The 15,113-nt window shown below is 55.5% G+C and overlaps 1 protein-coding gene across 1 annotated transcript; it reads left to right on the top strand.

The window, feature by feature from the left end:
- Positions 1-1,514: 1,514 nt before the first annotated feature.
- Positions 1,515-6,117, top strand: LOC137211860 (keratin, type I cytoskeletal 13-like). Its single transcript, XM_067714567.1, has 8 exons — positions 1,515-2,065; positions 3,161-3,243; positions 3,788-3,944; positions 4,132-4,293; positions 4,383-4,508; positions 4,602-4,822; positions 5,426-5,448; positions 5,796-6,117. The coding sequence occupies exons 1-8, from the start codon at positions 1,568-1,570 to the stop codon at positions 5,855-5,857; spliced, it is 1,332 nt and encodes a 443-aa protein (XP_067570668.1). The 5' UTR covers positions 1,515-1,567; the 3' UTR covers positions 5,858-6,117.
- Positions 6,118-15,113: the final 8,996 nt, after the last annotated feature.

Raw genomic sequence — 15,113 nt, 5'->3', positions numbered from 1 at the left:
TCCTCGGCAGAGACCCCGGCCCCAGGCTCTGGGTCACATCCTCTATGTGGCCTCTTGTTCAAACACGCACAAGCTGAGGCAGGTGTCACGTGGTTAGGGGGCTAGAAAGAGCCCTGCTCAGTATTACAAGGCTTCCTTTCTGGACGTGGCTATGGCTCTGTGGCTGCTATAATGGAGTAATTAAACCCATGGGCCAGGCTGACCTAGGGCTTTTTGACCTCGACACTACTGACCTTCTGGGCTGGAGAATTCTCTGGGGCAGGGGCTGTCCCGTGCACAGTAGGCTACTTAGCCGCATCTCTGGTGTCTATCCTCCAGATCCCAGTAGCATCCCCCAGTTGTGACAACCAGAATGTCTCCAGACACTATCAAACGTCCCTTGGGGAGCAAAATAGCCCGTGGCTGAGAACATCCGAATTGATCTATGGTGACAGGGTTGGAATTATAGGTATGTTAGGGGCACGGGGTGTATGGGGGCGATTGACTGGGAAAAGGTGCAATGGGCTTTATGGGGTGCTAGAAATGTTCTGGGTGGCGGTTACACAAGTAAACACGTGCTTACATTTTCACACGTGGGTAAAAATGCATTAAGCTGGATGCTAATGGTTTGTCCATTTTACTGTAGGAAAAAATGCCTAAAAAATTGAGCCTAGTGTAGACAGGACCGGACTTGGGTTTCAGTCCTGACTCTGCCCTTGAGGCTCAGTTTCCTCCTGTGTAAAATGGGGATAATAGGAGTACTCACCTTACTGGGCTGTTGCAAAGATTAAATGAGGCAGTCAATATAGATTTCTTAGCCCAGTGCCTGCATATGGCGAGGGATCTCAGGGTGTTAGCTATTATGATGTGCAGGGTCACTTGCTCTTTCTATGCCTCAGTTTCCCCAGCTGAGGGAACTGTGTTGGATGGTCCCTAAGGTCTCTCGCCGCCATGACTTTACCTGATGGTCTTGGAGCCATTTTTTTCTTAGCCTAAAAGCCTTCAAGGTTGCTGATTCTATAGGACCAAGCAAAGTTCGTCCTTGTTGCTGGGAGCACTGGAGTAGATGAAATGCTGAGAAAGACGCAGAACATTCCAGTCAGACCTTTTAGAAACAGGAAGAAGGGAGGCAGAGGGCTGAAGTGACAACTTTGCAGCCACCCTTCCTCTGCAGAAGCTCCCTGGCAGACCGGTGCAGCTCAGTCCCGGTTCTAACATTGGGTGGGGCCGATGGGAGTGAGTTCCCTAAGTGGAGAGGTGAGACAGAATTCAGTTTTCAAAGGGTAGTCTCAAGCAGAACACTGTTCCCTCTGAATCATCACTTTTGTTAAGGATTAAGAAAAAAAAAAATGCCCCCTCCCCCCATGGCACAACCCACCCTGGAGAACAGAGGTAATGAGCTTGTGGGAAACAGACGTGCAGTTGGCACCAGTCAGAGGGTGGGGAAGGGAGGAGAGAAGATGGGGCAACCGTCCAATCCCCTGAAAGGTGTATAAAAGGCATCCACTCTGGGGAAGAGCCACAGTCCTCGGCCAGGCCAAGCCAAGATCCTACCGCACCAGTGCTCTCTGCCCATCTCGCTCTCACCATGAGCTGTTTCCTGCAGAATTCCTCCGCTAGCTATGGGGGTGGTTCCTGCAAGCTGGGAGGAGGTCGCAGTATCTCTAGCAGCTCAACCCGGTTTTGCTCTGGGGGATCAGCTGGGGGCTTTGGGGGTGGCATAAGCTGCGGCTTTGGTGGAGGGGCTGGTAGTGGTTTGGGTGGAGGCTTTGGAGGTGGCCTTGGAGGTGGCAGCTTTGGTGGGTGTTTTGGTGGTGGCTTTGGTGACTTCGGTGGAGGATATGGTGGTGGCCTTGGCGGCAGCCTCAGTGGTGGCGATGGCGGCCTCCTCTCTGGCAACGAGAAGATCACCATGCAGAACCTCAACAGCCGCCTGGCCTCCTACCTGGAGAAGGTGCGCACCCTGGAGGAGGCCAACGCTGACCTGGAGGTGAAGATCCGTGACTGGCATCTGAAGAAGAGCCCAACCAGCCCGGAGCGGGACTACAGCTCCTACTTCAAGACCATCGAGGACCTCCGGGACAAGGTGAGTCCTTGCAGGTCGAGGAGGGTTCCTCTGAGCAGGGCAGAGACGCACTGGCCAGGAAAAGCAGGGTCCCCAGGGACCAGAAGATGCAGCGTGGGCAGAATTCTTACCCTTTCTTTGGGGGAAAATCTAGTCTTCTACTGCATCTCTCTTCCTGATGGGTTTTCTCAGGCTACGCGTTCTCTCCCATTATTCATTTTTATTGTTCTTACTCATGCCAATATATTCTACTGCTTTCCAGTTATGTTATTACTGACTTGATCTCTATAATCCTAACCCACTGGGTCATTTGGAAGCTGTGCTGGGTTATTTGGAAGTTTTCAAAGCCACTAAGAATGGCCAAAACCAACAGAGAAAGGAATGCATGTTCATTCATTGGTTTGGGAACACTATTTTCTAGGGGCCTCCTTTAAACTGGCATTCTCAATTGGCAGCGACCAGGTAGGGGAGATGCAGGCAGAGGCTTAGGCAGTGCTAAGCTGAGATTCTCTCCGTTAAGGCCTGTCCATCACGTTGTGATGCCAGCTTGTTGGAACAGAAATCCATCTGCCTGGGCTGAGTCCCAGCTATGTGGGGTGGATTTTAAATGCTTTTGTTTAAATGTCTAACAAAAGTTTAGAAGAGAAATTCAAATGGATGGGGATACTTGTTGGAATTCCACCCTGCTCAGAGGGGAGGCCAGCTCCGGTGATGTTATTATGAACTGTGGGGGGCCAGGCTGATTCTGTCCTGATCTCAAGGAGAAGAAAGGCCCTCAAGACAGCGGCCACTAGAGGTTGCCAGTCTGACGCTGCAGAGACGTGACTAACCACAGATGTTCTTGGTGGGGTCGTTCCCCTGAAATGTACATCCCGATCTTTCCCACCATGACCAGACATAGAATGATGGAGTGACAGAACAAACCAAGGGGACCTGTCGTCCTGTCTCTCACTTTACAGAAGAGGAACTGAGGCCCAGAGAGAAGTGTCCTGTCCCAGCTCGCAGGGGCAGAGAAGAGGCAGGGTCTGATGGCCACCCATCCTGCCCGTGTTTTCTCAGTCCTGCTCCCCAAGCTTGTGGACCCTCCAGTGTTTGGTTACCTTCTGTGTTTTGCAGATCTTGGCGGCCACCATCGACAACAACCGGATCATTCTGGAGATCGACAACTCCAGGCTGGCTGCCGACGACTTCAGGCTCAAGTGAGTTTATTTCCCTCATTCCCCTTTCCCAGCAGTTATAGTTTTAGACAAATGCTCCTCTGAACCAAGTAACCAGAGTATCCCAGGAGTGAAGGTCTTGCGGAAGTAGCAGAGTCCAGTGCAGGGGTAGTGGAGTGTCTAATACCATTTCTTCCTTCCTTCCTTCCTTCCTCCCTCCCTCCCTGCCTTCCTTCCTTCCTTTTTTTATTGGAGCAGAGAAAGGTTTATTGCAGGGCTAAGTAAGGAGAATGAGTGACTTGTGCTCAAAAACCCAAACTCCTAATACCATTTCTATGGGGTTTTTTTTGTTTTTTTTTCACGGTGCATGGGCCTCTCACTGCTGTGGCGTCTCCCGTTGCGGAGCACAGGCTCCGGACGTGCAGGCTCAGCGGCTATGGCTCACGGGCCCAGCCGCTCCGCGGCATGTGGGATCTTCCCGGACAGGGGCATGAACCCGTGTCCCCTGCATCGGCAGGCGGACTCTCAACCACTGCACCACCAGGGAAGCCCTCTATGTTGTTTTTTCAATTTAAAAATCCTTTAGGTATGAGAACGAGCTGGCCCTGCGCCAGAGCGTGGAGGCAGACATCAACGGCCTCCGCAGGGTGCTGGACGAACTGACCCTGATGAAGACCGACCTGGAGATGCAGATCGAGAGCCTGAACGAGGAGCTGGCCTACCTGAAGAAGAATCACGAGGAGGTGAGAGGTGGGCTGTGCTTGCCATGGCTGAATCACCTTCAGGGATGACGGGGAGCCCTCTGCTGCAGCCAGGCTCAGCCCTCCACTGTGGGACCTGGAAGCACTTTCCAGAACGTTCCAGTAGCATTCAGAGCCGAGGAGGGCCAGGCTGAGGAACTTCATGCGTCTTCCTTTTCCATCCCTACAGGAGATGAAGGAGCTCAGAAACCAGGTGATCGGCCAGGTCAATGTGGAGATGGACGCCACCCCAGGCATTGACCTAAGCCGCGTGCTGGCAGAGATGAGGGAGCAGTACGAGGCCATGGCGGAGAAGAACCGCCGGGATGCCGAGGAATGGTTCAACAGCAAGGTACCTGGCCCTCTAACCTCGCTGAGCCAGGGGGTGCTCGGGCCCTCCAGCTGGGCTCTTCCATCACCTTGGTCCTGCTTGAATTCCAGAGTGAAGAGCTGGCCAAGGAGGTGTCTTCCAGCACTGCCATTATCCAGACCAGTAAGACGGAGATCACGGAGCTCAGGCGTACGCTCCAGGGTCTGGAGATTGAGCTGCAGTCCCAGCTCAGCATGGTACACCTGCTGCCCCTGCCCAGCGGCTGCCCCCTCTAGGCCCCTCCCCCTGGCCCGGCTCCCCTCTGACCTTCTCCTCTGCTGCCCCACCAGAAAGCCGGGCTGGAGAGCACGGTGTCGGAGACCGAGTGCCGCTACGCCCTGCAGCTGCAGCAGGTCCAGGGCTTCATCAGCAGCATCGAGGCCCAGCTGAGCGAGCTGCGCAGTGAGATGGAGTGCCAGAGCCAGGAGTACAAGATGCTGCTGGACACCAAGGCGCGGCTGGAGCAGGAGATCGCCACCTACCGCAGCCTGCTGGAGGGCCAGGACGCCAAGTAGGTCATGTGGGAAATTGACTGCAGGACCCTGGGCTGTCAGGCCCTTGTGTCTGGGAGGAAAGGACACCTGTCTGAGTTTCAACAGCCTGGACCAGGATCCAGGACCAGCGCTTCCTTCTTGTCTTCTGGCATCAGACTGTAGGGGCATTGCTGTTGACTTTTTAATTCGGGCCTCCAGGTTAGACTGGCAGGACTAGGGACTATGGAGAAGATATCTCATACTGGAAAAGTATTAGCTTGGATTCAGGGCAGCCCAGCAGAGCTGTTAAAATAGAGATTTAACTGCCTTCAGACTACCTGCAGGGATCAGGCCATCCTTGTGGGATCAAGGGAGGGGTAAGGGGTCGAGTGTAGCACAGGGAGGACAAAACACCCAGCAAATGCCTAATAATATCTCCTCCTGAGGCTTCCCAGATGGACAGCACAGGCCTGGGAGTCACCTGACGCTGCTGCTCTGTGGGCTGGGGGCACAGCTGGGAAAAGAGCCCAACTCAGGGGCTCAAAGTGATGATCTGAGAGACTCCATCTGAGGACAGGTAGGCGGCTGTCCTCAGTTGCCTTCCGCTCATGGCTGCCTCTCTCCTTTCTCCCTTCTCCCAGGCTTCCCGGCTTCCCCGCAGGAGGTAAGGAAATAACCTAGTGGGAGAGGTGATGCGGCTCCTGCTTCTGGCCCTGTGGGCGGGCTGGGCGGCAGTGCTTAGTTCTCCAGTGTAGGGAGCGGGGAATGGTACTGGAGCAGAAGCGGTCACCTGCTCCTCTGTTTTCCTTTCAAAATAGGTGGCTCTGTCCCCACAGCCCCACAGACGGGGCTGTCATGGAGGGAGTCCCCCAGACAATAACACAGAGTCCCCATCAACTACCCACCACGCCACCAGACTGACTAGGGGTTTGGGGCCCTCCTGGGGGGCCTGAGCTGGCCTGAGCTGGGTCTTCTCCAGCCTGAAGTTCTTTTGCCTCTTCCATTGCCCAGGAACCATCTCTACTAGCAGCACCACCTCCACTCGCCGCATTTCAGAAAAAACTAGGCCTTAAATCTGCCGGGCAGCCCCTCGCTCTGTCTTCAGTGCCCAGAGGAGAGAGCTGATGGTTCCCTGCAGGAGCAAAGGAGGGACTGCAGGACCCGAGGCTCGGCCACTCCGCTCTCGGCCCGCACCCTCCCAAGGGGAGCCACTCCCCGCCCGTCTCTCTGGGTCTGCTTCCTCTTCCCCCTGACCTGCCTCCTCTGATTCCTCAGCTTCTCTACTAAAAAGAAAAGCTAATTCAATAAAGTTTCCCACTTTCTTGCAAATGTATTTTTGATTCTGGCTTGGTTTTTGAGGGTGGTACCTGCCAAAGCCCTGACTGGGGGCGGTGGGGGGAGGTGGGTGGGTGAGGTCGGGCTGAACGGCCCACCCTGACGAGGCCCAGCCCAGAGAGCTCCCAGATGGGAGGGACACAAGGCGCCCGGGCCGACCGTCAGCCACGGGGTTGATAATGACAAACACAGGCCACAGGTGGCTCACGGGTGATGGCGCCCTGCAAACATGGACATGCGGGAAAGAGGTACAGAGGGCTTGCGGCAGAATGCAAGGGGCTAGTGCAGGGCTGGTGTGGGGAGAAAGAGGCCTAGGACAATTACTCCAGCCCCAGCTACTGCCTTTCTGCTTTCTGCGGAGACAGCTTCCTTTGGGCACCCTCACCTGCAGTCCCCCCACCCCTCTGCTTGCCCCAAGGTCCTGCCATTCCAAGCCACTCAGTGACCAGATGCACGACTCAAGGAGTGACCTCAGCCTGGGCTGACGGTGACCCTCCTCCCCGCTTCCCCTCTGGACCCCTGTTCCCCCTGCTTCTCTGGACGTCCCAGCTTACACGTGCAGCCTCCTCCGGCTCTGCTTACTCCTCACGGGGACGGGTCCCCTGGATTCTGACGTAGGCAGTCTTCTCTTTTGCTTCTTCGCTGTGCCCCTCCTTGGGCCATCTGGGACATATCCATGGTCACAATTACCAGTATGTCCTGATGACTCTCCGTCGAGGTCGCTCTCCTCTGTTCCAGTCTCACATGCCCAAATGAGCCGGCCATCACCTCCTCAGATCCACTCATCTGAAGGAGCATCCCTCCTTCTCCCAGATCTGGGCCTTCCTGGTCCTCCATCCCAGAGGACCCAGGAGCCTTGGTTCCTCTTGGTTCTGTCTCTCCTTCACCCCCCTCACAAGTCCACCCCATAGATGCTCATGTCCTCAATGTCTTAACTTGCTGGGCAGGTTGCCACGGCCTCCGTGGCCTCCTTGGCCTCCCTGCCTCCAGTTTGAGCTTCCCCTTTATCCGTGCTTCACACGCCAGCCAGGGCCATTGCTGGAAACGGAAAGCCCTCCCGGCTTAGAGATGCTGCAGAAGCTCCCCACAGGCCACTGAGGAAAGTCCAGACTCCTTGCCAGCCAAGAGGCCACCGGGTCCGGCTACTTCCGGCCTCTCTCTGGCCCTAGTTCTACACTGGCTTCTCCCCGCCCACCCACAGGTCCTGCCACTCCAAACCGTTCTCAGTGAGCCAGCCACATGGCTGGACCCCTCCGGCCCTTGTTCAATGAGTGACCCCCGTTCGATCTGAGCTTCCTCTAGCTTCCTCTCCTGTTCTCTTTGTTTTATTGGAGACCACCAGATTTTTATTCAACACTCCGACTGAGATGGACACCCCCTCCTCTGCAGCACCCGGAGAGAGTGGGGTGCACTCAGGTGTTGGCACATCTGTGCCCTCCTGCCCGGGTATTGACCATAGACCGTGTGTGCTGAGGGAGCCGGGCTGTGTCCAGCCAACTGCTGGGGCTCGGCCAGTGCTTATTGAGGGGAGACACCAGTGAATGAACTGGGAGAGTGCCCCTCGGATGCCATCTGAGTTTTTTCACGGGGTGGTAGGCCAGAGGGTAGGGGGGTTCTGCCACTCTTGCCCATTCCCTGCCCCTTCCTCATTTCCCCTCCCCCTCCCGCCCCCCTGTCCGCATCGTCGCTGCCCTCCTTCATCCTTCTCCACCCCAAACCTGCCTGGGCACTGGGCAGTTGGTTTAGTCCACAGTGGTCGCTCAGAAGTGACCCGCCCAGCGTGCTTAGCCAGGGGAAAGGTGTCACCGTCCACTCATCCCAGATCCCACCCCCACTGAGGAACGAGGTGCGGCTCAGTTGTCATCCACATGCCCAGAGCTGTGCTAGGAGCTCAGAGATCAAAGACAAAGAGGACATGACCTCCACTCCCAAACCCGGTTACTTTTTGTTAATCTATTTCATCAGCAGCTGTTAATTGAGCGCACCGTGTATCAGACACTATATTGGATCCTGGAGAGAAAGAAATGTGCCAAAACTCAGCCTCTCTCTTTAGGGAGTTCACGGACTGGCGGGCGGCAGGAGGTGACACCCGCAACGATAACTTACTGCCATCTTCAAAGCTCAGTTCAGGGTTCACATTCTGCCATAGATCTCTGCTCTTTCCCTACCACTCCCACCCTCCCCGGTCTGTCCTCAAGGCCCCCGGTACTGATGGCCGTCATGGCCATTATTGGAGGGCAGGGCGCGAAGGCCACAGGCTCTGGAGCCGCGCTATCCTGGCGTGTGTCCCATCTCTGCCACTGATTCCATCTGTAACACTGGCCAAACCACTGAACCCTGTGGGCTCACTTTCCTACCTGCTAAGTACCACCGCCCTCGCTTAGAACAGTCCAGGCTCGTGTTAAGTGCTCAGTAAATTAAGCTTTGTTGTCCTTTTTCCTTCAGGGCAGGGATCGTTTTGTCCTCCTCACCATCCTCCTAACTAGGCTGTTAAAGGAGCTCAGGAAATGTGTTGGATGGAGCAATGAGAGCTGACAAGGAAGACAAACTCGGTAATGAAAGAGGTGGACAAGCACACGGTCCTGCAGACGCGAGGGAGGGGACTGGGCTGGAGGAGGTCCTGAGAGCTGAGCCCCGGGGCTGGTGCACGGCCCTCCCGGGCCTTTCTGGGCTTGGAGCCCCTCTTCCCGAGACCCAGGCCAAGGCTGTGTAGGGAGCAGGCCCCTCCTTTTCTGAGTCAGTGCCGGGGGGCTTGGTGGTGTGTGGGGTGAGTTGCCCATGTGGAGCAGTGAAATGAGCTGCACCCCGGGCCTGGTAGGGGCTCTGGCCTGGGACCGTTCCACCCAGACCCCGGGGAGGATACCCGAGAAGCTGCGCTCCACCCGAGGATCTCTGTGGCCCTATCAGGAATCCCGAGGAGGCCTGGAGGGGACCCTGGGGTGGGGGGTGGGGGTGGGTGTTTCTCTCAAAGCTAATCCGGGAGACTTCCTGAGCTGGACAGGGGTGGTGACCTCAGGGCTCTGGTCTGAGATGTGGGAGAGGCTTGGGGGAGGGGAGGGCAATCTGCTCTTTCTATCCAGGACTCTTTTCATCCCCTCAGTCATCTGCATGGGGCGACCATTCAAGGGAGGGCGGCTTTATCAGTCCTGCTTGGTCAATACTGCCCCTCCCTGGGGTTGGCCAGGTGCCCACGTGCCCCACCCCTCCCCCAGGCTCAACACCTCTGCTTCCCAGGGCTGTGAGAAACAGCCCTGTCCATGGAGGCTGACTAACCTCTATGTCAATGGTTGCCAGTTAATGCAAAAATGCCAAAATAGAGGGTTTGCTAATAAAGGGGAAAGTAACGTGTTCAGCATTTGTCTAGGGCTCTTTTTTTTTTTTTCTTTTTTTTTTCCTGGACGCGGGCCTGTCACTGTTGTGGCCTCTCCCGTTGCGGAGCACAGGCTCCGGACGCGCAGGCTCAGCGGCCATGGCTCACGGGCCCAGCCGCTCCGTGGCATGTGGGATCCTTCCGGACTGGGGCACGAACCCACGTTCCCTGCATCGGCTGGCGGACTCTCAACCACTGCGCCACCAGGGAAGCCCTAGGGCTCTTTTTTATTCTTTATTTCATTTCATCTTTACAACAACCCCGAGTTGGCACTGTTGCACCCATTTTACACATCTGAAGATTGAGGCTCAGACTGGTTGAGAGACCTGCCCGGCAGGAGAGCCGGGACCCACATTCCAACGCGCTTTCCAAGACCGTGGCTGGCCCTCGGTCAAAGCCAAAGTTTCAGCTCTGGAATCTGTGGCAAAAGCGGGCTCTCACTTAAGCCCCAACGCTTAGGGGACAAAGTCGTCACCGTGGAATGTGCCCATAGCACCCCAGTGCCTCAGGGCTTGGGAGGGATGTGCCTCCTCCCGGCAGTGCTGCACGAAGGTGGCTGATTGCTGTGTGACTCCTGGCTGCACAGTCAGCCTCTTCCTCACACCCGGCACAGGGTGCTTCCCTCTCCCAAAGGCTCCGCCCTGGGTGGATGGACCAGTGCACCTCTGCTTTCCCTAATGGGGCTGTGTGTCCTGCCTGGGCCCTGTAGGGGGCGGGCTCACTCCGGAAATCATGTCAGTGGCACTTCAGCTACTTGCTGTGACAGGGAGTGGAGGGACAGGGTACTGAACCTGGTCCCGATATGAGACCCTGTCCAGTCCCCAGCTGAGTGGGGCGGCTGGGCAGCAGGCCATGGCTAAGGGCGGGGCTGCAGCCCCGAGACCCCTCGGGTGCCTGTTGTCCCTCTGTTTTGGGGAGCAGCCTCGAGGGTCCACAGAAGACCCTGAGTATGATGAGGGTGCCTGGGGCTTCCTAGTAAGGGGAATTTCGCTTGAGGGAAGAGAGGAAGAGATGTCACAGGAGGGCTGTGGTCCACACACTGTCCCAGCTTCCCCACGTCAGTGGCTGTGCCCTTCTTCCCTCCTGGCCTGGGACAGTGTATCTCGGGGTGACTGGGACCTGCCCCCTGTTAGATGGTGTTCCTGGAGCTCTTGGGGGCTGGAGAGGAGCAGGGTATGCAGGCCACATCCTTCTGAGCAGCTTGTCCTGGGGGGCTCTCAAAGGGCTGAGCGCATCAGCCTCTCCACTCTCCTGCAGCGCTTGGGAGGGAGCAGGTGGGCGGGCACCTGTTGGAGGGGGTGGGGATTTGGGCGAATTGGCAAGGAGCTGGTATTCACTCTTTCTGGCCCATTTTGATGAACAGCCATAATAACTCCGTGGCTTCTTTCATCCAACTCAACTCAGATGAGTTTGAAAGTAGAACCCCCAGTATACATCCTGGTTAATTACTGCCTGGAGCCCATAGTCTGTTTTGCAGACACAATGTCGTTAGCAGGAAGAGAGTGAGGTCGACTGCAACACCAGCCCCTGTAAATGCAGACGATGGAATCCAATCAAACAGGGTGTTTGGGGAACTTGTTCTGTGGTCCAGTTAAGTGGTACCTGAATCAAGGGGACCCGGGAGACTGAGGCACCAGCTTCTTCTCCCAGCGGGTCTGTGCGTCTCCCACAAACCACAGGTTCTCTAAGGACATCAGGGAGAGCAGTGACAGCTCTGGAATTCTCCATAAAAGCTGGGTGGGGGGGGAGTTAGCAACCGAGTGGACCAGAGCAGGAGGTCCTGGACTCTTCCAGACAGACAGGAGCGGTCAGCCAGTGCAGCTGTGCAGGAAGAGCTGGCCTGTAGGCGAGACAGAAGTGGCCCTAGGACGCAGAAGGTGGAGCCTGGTGTGAGAGAACTGGAGAGGTACGGCTTAAGACTGGGCTCAGGGCAGCTCTCTGGGCCACCCCAATGGCAAGAACAGTTTGGGGCAGAATCCTGCAGCCCTGGACAATTGCCAAAACCATAGCCCAGGGCGAGAGAAAGTACCTTTATATCTGGGGGGAGATGAGGGTTCCAGGGTGATTCTGGGCCTGGTAAAGGGGGAGTTTCGAGGCCTAATTCGAGTCAGGTCCTGGCCCAGTGGGGATTCGGGACCATCGACGGAGCAGCACATTGAGAAACTGGGTGCTTAGGAACCTGGCAGAGCCCTAGGGTCTTGGGAGAAGCCAAGGGCCGTGGTCACCTTGCTGCTCTCCTGAGGCCCCTAGCACTGGCCCTGGGCCCTGGAGAGGGGCAGCCAGGGCGTGGGGAAGACCTCCACGGTCCATTAGTGTGTGCGCTCAGACTGCCCTGAGGCTGGTGAGGCCTGGCGACAGCAGGGGGCAGGCGCAATCTGGGGGCACAGGCCAGGGGACCAGGAAACGGAGGCGAGAGGGACTTGCCAAATCTTGCCGAGGAAGGACTGAGTCACCCCGCTGAAGGCAGCTACCGTCGGGGTGGAACGTCACTGAGGTGTCCAGGAGACAGAAAGGACACCTTAGCACTATTCTGAATACTGCTCACCGGGCCTGTGGGGGCAAAAACGGCAGCCACTGAGATCAGGGGACGAAGGATGGAAAGTCGCGATTTCCCAAGGGAAGCCCATTATACCTGTTCCTGACACCATCCAGTCATGGTGACAAGTCACAGGGGAAGGAGGGAAGGAACAGCTGTGTCTTGTTTGGCCAAAGTTCTCAAACAGTGATGCTCCTTAGTGAGGATTACCAGAGAAAATGCAGGACGCCTAGTTAAATTGGAGTTGCAAATACACATGAATAAGCTTTTAGTATACACATGTCCCAAATGTTGCGTGTATGTTTATTTGCTAAATCTGGCAACCCTACCCTCAGCAGGTTTGCAGACCGCCCTGAGTTTTCCACCATCAAAACCAAATAAGCAAGACCTTTCTCTGATTCTTTGGACACGTTAAATCGGTGGCTGGAAATGTCATAATTGAAGATTTTTTTTCCCCTGCCATAATGCTTCCTTCAACTTTGTGGACCTGTTCCTGCCTGTCTGTACTAAAATCTAGCATCAGCTGGCAGGAGATCTGGTAGGAATTTTGATGTGGTTGTTTGACACGGAGTATGTAGTAACCCTGCTGTTCAGGGAGGGGCCGGGAATCCTGAGTGATTTGTTGCTTGAACAAATTCTTTGTTACAAGGAAAAAGCACGAGTGTTGAGGGGAATGAGATCAAGTGTGAGTCTCCCTTGTTCTGGGTGGGTTGTGGGTAGGAGTCTAAAAAGTTTAAGACACAGATGGGGTCAGCACTTCTTAGATCTCACGGGCCCAGCCGCTCCGTGGCATGTGGGATCTTCCCAGACCAGGGCACGAACCCGCGTCCCCTGCATTGGCAGGCGGACTCCCAGCCACTGCGCCACCAGGGGAATCCCCTATTGGGCTTTTTGAATGGTCTTGTTACCTTTGCTGCCCAGTCGTAGGTGATCTGGCTGCCGCATGGTCCACTGTCTGCTTCTGCCCGTGCCACTGGGGCACTGTGGGTGCTGGTACACTCTGACCACAGATCAGAGGAGCAGGGCTCCCTGCGCACACTGTGACAGGCAGTGCCTGAAGCCTTCGACATCTAAGGGAGACAGCTCAGAGCTGGGTAGAGAAGACTCAGGCTTGACTTCTTGGGTCTTTGCCCATGGAGAACCTTGGCTTTCAAATGGAAGCTCATTTGAGGGTGGAGACCTATTTTTACCAAAGAAGGAGTCACGAACTCAGCCGTTGACTTTGAACTTGGTGGCTTTCCAAGGTGGCCTTGGGGAAAGCAAGAGTGTTTTCTGTTCCTGCAGCAGCATCCTCCCTCTTCCCCCTGCCCCCCAAGCTGAGGTCATGGTGGTCAGAGAGCATCCTGTCAGCTCTGTAGCCCCCAAGCTGGCACCTGTGTCTGCAATAGGTGGGGTCAGGGAGCTTTTAGAAGTTTCTACAGTAAAGGTCAGAGGCCAGAGAGTCCTGGATACAGTCTAGGGCCCCTGCAGTTCTGGACACAGTCCCAGCTACAACCTCTTTGAGCAGCTGTCTTTCCTTGCACGGCTGGGTTAGGCCTCCAAGTCAGCACCCCATGAAACCTGGGTGAGCAGTCTGTGCCCTGGAGATAGCATTCAGCTGGGGCTCAGGCTACATGGGCTGCAAGGAGACTCCTTTTCTGGCTGCGCCATGCGACTCATGGGATCTCAGTTTCCCAACCAGGGGTTGAACCCGGGCCACAGCAGTGAAAACCTGGCATCCTAAACACCAGGGAACTCCATTAAGAAGAGTTTTGATCTCTTAAATCTGTGAAGTGACTTCCTGTTTATCAGGCACGTTTCAACTCAGTTGTCACAATCCTGTGAATATGGCATTATAGGCTCCACTCAACTTTTGGGAAAATGGAGACTTGAAGGAATTAAGGAGCTCGAACCAAGCAAGGTCTGGCTGAGTCCAGGCCCAGGGCCCCTGCTGTCCTGCCCGATACTTTCTAAGCCCTTCTTCTGCAAAGCCAAGTCTTAGTTGGCTCAGTTGGCCAGAGATATCATTTCAGCCTGGACATGCTGGGATGACTGACTAATGTCCTGGTGACACTGCACCTCCAAATGGACCCTTCTAGGGACCAGCCTTGGGAGGTGGACTCATGTGGCCTTTGCCTATGGAGGGAGGCTGGGAGGAAGCCGAGAGGTTGCGTTTTCCTGGTGTGCAGGTGTTGGAGGATGTCAGAGGATAGCGGGAAGGATAAGTGCCCACCGAACCGAGAAGGCATCTTGAGACCAAAAAGCGAGGTGGAGAGCTGCACCTAATCCATGGGATCAGTTTATTACTCACAGGGTGGGATGGGGCTGACAGCGATCTGGAAGCACCTGCAGCTGTACTCCGCACCACTGGGGCGCCATTGGGACAACTTTATAGTTAACTTAGGGTATGGGGATAGGAGCTTGGAGACGGAACGTGCATTCCTGAGTCAAGATTTATGAATGGGTAACTAGTCTCGTGGATGCCGGGAATATGTCATGGAAGGTTTTCATCATTGTTTGGGGACTAACAGATCACAGAGGCCACCCGGTCCTAATGATTATTAGACAATATCTATTAACTACAAAGTCCTTGATGATAGAGAAGTGATTTACTGCCCAGTACAGTCCTGGGTAGGGTCAGCAGAAGGACAGGAGGAACGGGAAGGCCCCAAGATGGCATTATGCTAACAGCCATACAGTAGACCTAGAGGCAAAGGGAGACTGAGTTCCATGGGGACCGCAAAGAAGAGAAAACCCAACCGTGTCACAGGCTGAACCTCCATAACTCCACTTTGTCCTGTGGTCAGTGACAGAGAAGGGACAGTGGCTGATGGTGGGTGAGTCACAGACACGTCCAGGTGACTCCTGGCCGGCTCCATGGGAAACATTTGGGCCTTAAATCCTATGTCTGAGATGCAAGGGCCTTGAGCTCACCCTGTCCAGGCCCTTCCTGTTCAGAATGGGGCTCTGGGGCCCAGAGTAGTTGAGGCTCAAACAGAGTGAGGCAGAGGTCGGCCTGGAGTCCAGGTCCCCTGACTCTTAGCCCAGTGTATTTTTGATTCATGTTAGAAAGGATGGTCTCAGAATAGGACCCTATTTTGAAATAAAA

This window comes from Pseudorca crassidens, chromosome 19, assembly GCF_039906515.1.
Source record: "Pseudorca crassidens isolate mPseCra1 chromosome 19, mPseCra1.hap1, whole genome shotgun sequence".
NCBI lineage: Eukaryota > Metazoa > Chordata > Mammalia > Artiodactyla > Delphinidae > Pseudorca > Pseudorca crassidens.
The sequence above is the reverse complement of the archived record's forward strand: the minus strand, read 5'-3'. Positions and strand labels throughout refer to the sequence as shown.

Excerpts from the sequence above, each read along its gene's own strand:
- LOC137211860 (XM_067714567.1), top strand. The coding sequence starts at position 1,568 with ATGAGCTGTTTCCTGCAGAATTCCTCCGCTAGCTATGGGGGTGGTTCC. Across the intron at positions 4,509-4,601 it reads TGCAGTCCCAGCTCAGCATG|AAAGCCGGGCTGGAGAGCAC; the intron begins GTACACCTGCTG and ends CTGCCCCACCAG. Across the intron at positions 4,823-5,425 it reads CTGGAGGGCCAGGACGCCAA|GCTTCCCGGCTTCCCCGCAG; the intron begins GTAGGTCATGTG and ends CCCTTCTCCCAG.